General features: G+C 49.9%; 1 protein-coding gene across 1 annotated transcript in view; it reads left to right on the top strand.

Moving 5' to 3' along the window:
• Positions 1-5,000, top strand: part of LOC306831632 (hexokinase-4-like) — a 15,760-nt gene that overhangs the window by 4,547 nt on the left and 6,213 nt on the right. The window contains exons 3-5 of the mRNA XM_079355824.1: positions 2,219-2,381; positions 2,612-2,760; positions 2,984-3,103. Coding sequence (XP_079211950.1) covers positions 2,219-2,381; positions 2,612-2,760; positions 2,984-3,103 — 432 coding nt within the window. The remainder of the gene's footprint in view (positions 1-2,218; positions 2,382-2,611; positions 2,761-2,983; positions 3,104-5,000) is intronic.

Genomic DNA, 5,000 nt, shown 5'->3' with positions numbered 1-5,000 from the left:
TTACAGTGAGGAGAGCTGCTCTCTGAGTCTGTGCAGAGATTTTCCAGTTTCAGCTGAAAACAGGAAGAGAAACATGACGGTTCCATCTCCAGAGGATCGTAACGTGTTTTAGCAGCTCGGCCTTTTCCTGCACACTTCCAAACATCCGGCTTTAACAGGAGCACAGATACATGGACAACACTGACTCATAAATGTGAGGTGTGCCCATTTAATGGAGCAGCAGGTAAACACAATGAACACGGCTCGTCTCCACTCCTTCCTGTAGACTTCTTTAGGACTCCACTGTTTGGTCTCTTTGCAGGGCTGTTAGACGACAGGATGTGGACGAGGACATCCAGCAGGGCGGAGACTAATTCAGACTAATTCATTCATTCACATTTTAAACACTGACACTTTGCATACTCAGTGACTGTTTCCTCTCCAGCGTCAGGAGAAACTCCAGAAGAAGAAGGACAAAGCTCTCTTTGATAAGATCCTTTGGTCTGTAAGAGGCGACAGATTCCTGAAACACCTCGAGCTGCAGCTGTTTAATTGTTGTTAGAATTAGTTTTTGTATATAGTTTATTAATATTTGAGATCCCTCTGGTGTGATAATTAGAGTCTCCACAGGTGTGGATCCCTCTGGTGTGATAATTAGAGTCTCCACAGGTGTGGATCCCTCTGGTGTGATAATTAAAGTCTCCACAGGTGTGGATACTGGTTCTCTATTACACCATCAGCTGGGGGGGGGGGGGGGGGAGCTGCTCTCTGCAGACTTGAACTCACGCTGCCACCTGCTGGGTGAATGATGTTACCTTTGGTTTAAGTGTCTCATTTGTGTCAGGTGCTGCACAGTGGTTATCTCTGTCTCCTCACAGTGAGGGGGTTGCTGGTTTGAATCCTCGTCTGACAGGGGCCTGTCTGTGTGGAGTCTGCATGTTCTCCTCGTGCATGGCGTGGCTTCTCTTCCTCCCACAGTCCAATCACACGCTGGTTAGCTGCTGACTCTACACTGTCTGTAGGTGTGGATGTGAGTGTGACTGTCTCAACATGTCAGCTCCGTGATTGGCTCATGACCAGTACAGGGTGTAACCCCGCCTCTTGACCAATGACAGCTGGGATCGGTTTCGGTGTGCACCTGTGTGTGTACCTGTGTATATCTGTGTGTACCTGTGTGTGTACCTGTGTGTACCTGTGTGTGTACCCGTGTGTACCTGTGTGTACCTGTGTGTACCTGTGTGAACGCGTGTGTGTACCTGTGTGTACCTGTGTGTACCCGTGTGTACCTGTGTGTACCTGTGTGTACCTGTGTGTACCTGTGTGCACCTGTGTGTGTACCTGTGTGTATCTGTGTGTACCTGTGTGTACCTGTGTGTACCTGTGTGTACCTGTGTGTGTACCTGTGTGAACGCGTGTGTGTACCTGTGTGTACCTGTGTGTGTACCTGTGTGTACCTGTGTGTACCTGTGTGTGTACCTGTGTGTGTACCTGTGTGCACCTGTGTGTGTACCTGTGTGTATCTGTGTGTACCTGTGTGTGTGTACCTGTGTGTACCTGTGTGTACCTGTGTGTGTACCTGTGTGAACGCGTGTGTGTACCTGTGTGTACCTGTGTGTGTACCTGTGTGTACGCGTGTGTACCTGTGTGTACCTGTGTGTGTACCTGTGTGTACCTGTGTGTGTACCTGTGTGTGTACCTGTGTGCACCTGTGTGAACCTGTGTGTGTACCTGTGTGTACCTGTGTGTATCTGTGTGTACCTGTGTGTATCTGTGTGTACCTGTGTGTGTGTACCTGTGTGTACCTGTGTGTACCTGTGTGTACCTGTGTGTACCTGTGTGTGTACCTGTGTGCACCTGTGTGTACCTGTGTGTATCTGTGTGTACCTGTGTGTGTGTACCTGTGTGTACCTGTGTGTACCTGTGTGTGTACCTGTGTGCTGTGTGTGTATCTGTGTGTGTACCTGTGTGTGTACCTGTGTGTATCTGTGTGTATACCTGTGTGTGTACCTGTGTGTGTACCTGTGTGTACCTGTGTGTGTGTACCTGTGTGTGTACGCGTGTGTGTACCTGTGTGTGTACCTGTGTGTGTACGCGTGTGTGTACCTGTGTGTGTACCTGTGTGTGTACCTGTGTGTGTACCTGTGTGTGTACGCGTGTGTGTACCTGTGTGTGTACCTGTGTGTGTACCTGTGGGTATCTGTATTAACCTTTGTGTGTGTGTGTGATTACCTGTGTGCAGGTGCAGGTGTACTTGGACTCGTTCCATCTGTCTCAGGAGAAGCTGCTGCAGGTTTCTGCTCAGCTGAAGAAGGACATGATCCGAGGTCTTGGTAAACACTCGCACCACAAGGCGCCCGTCAAGATGCTGCCCACCTTCGTCAGGGCCACACCTGATGGGACAGGTGAGGGTTAGAAACATGGACGACCTGAGGGTGGAGGAGGGGGGGTTTGGGTTTCATGCTGGTGATCAAGGGTCACAGTTTAAGTTGGGTGTACGGTGTCACACAACATAATAATGTATTTATAATGTATTCAGAGACGTCTCACAACATCGTTTTGCTCTCAGTGTTTGTTGTGGTCAGAAAACGTTTGTGCTTCCGAACCGCCCTAACGGTGTTGTCTCCGTACACAGAGAAAGGCGACTTCCTGGCGTTGGATCTGGGTGGAACAAACTTCCGGGTGCTCCATGTGCGTGTGGTGGAGGACCTTCAGAAAGTGCTGAAGATGGACAGTCAGATCTGTGCCATCCCAAAGGAGATGATGCTGGGGACGGGTCAACAGGTGACATCCACATGTCACTGATATCCAAGTCTCTTTGAGGGCGAGCAGACGTTCAGCTCATCTCGCTCGGACAGTGAATACTGCGTCGTCATCAGGAGACCTCGGCTGTCTTTACCAACACTTAATACAACATGGTGGACATCTCAGTGACACATCTCTCTCTCTCTCTCTCTCTCTCTCTCTCTCTCTCTCTCTCTGTCTCTCTCTCTCTCTCTCGGTGCAGCTGTTCGACCACATCGCGGCGTGTCTCGGGGACTTCCTTGTCTCTCAGGATCTCAAAGGAAAAACTCTTCCTCTGGGCTTCACCTTCTCCTTCCCCTGTGAGCAGAAAGAAATCGACAAGGTGTCTCTCTCTCACACACACACACACACACACACACACACACACACACACACACACACACACATACAGTCACACACAGTCACACACACACACACACACACACACACAGTCACACACACAGTCACACACACACACACACACAGTCACACACACACAGTCTCACACACACACACAGTCACACACATACACACAGTCACACACACAGTCACACACAGTCACACACAGTCACACACAGTCACACACAGTCACACACACACAGTCACACACAGTCACACACAGTCACACACACACACAGTCACACACAGTCACACACAGTCACACACAGTCACACACACACACAGTCACACACACACAGTCACACACACACACAGTCACACACACACAGTCACACACACACAGTCACACACACACAGTCACACAGTCACACACACAGTCACACACAGTCACACACAGTCACACACACACACAGTCACACACAGTCACACACAGTCACACACAGTCACACACAGTCACACACAGTCACACACAGTCACACACACACACAGTCACACACACAGTCACACACAGTCACACACACAGTCACACACACAGTCACACACACACAGTCACACACAGTCACACACACACACACAGTCACACACACACACACACAGGCACACACAGTCACACACAGTCACACACAGTCACACACACACACACACACACACACACAGTCACACACAGTCACACACACACAGTCACACACACAGTCACACACAGTCACACACACAGTCACACACACACACAGTCACACACACAGTCACACACACAGTCACACACACAGTCACACACACACAGTGACACACAGTCACACACAGTCACACACACACACACACAGTCACACACACACACAGTCACACACAGTCACACACACACAGTCACACACAGTCACACACAGTCACACACACAGTCACACACACACACACAGTCACACACAGTCACACACAGTCACACACACAGTCACACACACACACACACACAGTCACACACAGTCACACACAGTCACACACACAGTCACACACAGTCACACACAGTCACACACAGTCACACACACACAGTCACACACAGTCACACACACAGTCACACACACAGTCACACACAGTCACACACACACACAGTCACACACACAGTCACACACACAGTCACACACACACAGTGACACACAGTCACACACAGTCACACACAGTCACACACAGTCACACACACAGTCACACACACAGTCACACACAGTCACACACATAGTCACACACACACACAGTCACACACAGTCACACACAGTCACACACACACAGTCACACACACAGTCACACACAGTCACACACAGTCACACACAGTCACACACACAGTCACACAGTCACACACAGTCACACACAGTCACACACAGTCACACACACAGTCACACACACACAGTCACACACAGTCACACACAGTCACACACACAGTCACACACACACAGTCACACACACAGTCACACACAGTCACACACACACAGTCACACACACAGTCACACACACAGTCACACACAGTCACACACACACAGTCACACACACAGTCACACACACAGTCACACACACACAGTCACACACACTGTCACACACAGTCACACACTCACACACACACACAGTCACACACACAGTCACACACACAGTCACACACAGTCACACACACACAGTCACACACACAGTCACACACACACAGTCACACACACTGTCACACACAGTCACACACTCTCACACACACAGTCACACACACACAGTCACACACAGTCACACACACAGTCACACACACACAGTCACACACAGTCACACACACAGTCACACACTCTCACACACACAGTCACACACACAGTCACACACAC

Source organism: Symphodus melops (genome assembly GCF_947650265.1).
Source record: "Symphodus melops genome assembly, chromosome: 11".
NCBI lineage: Eukaryota > Metazoa > Chordata > Actinopteri > Labriformes > Labridae > Symphodus > Symphodus melops.
This window is presented reverse-complemented; position numbering and strand designations above follow the sequence as displayed.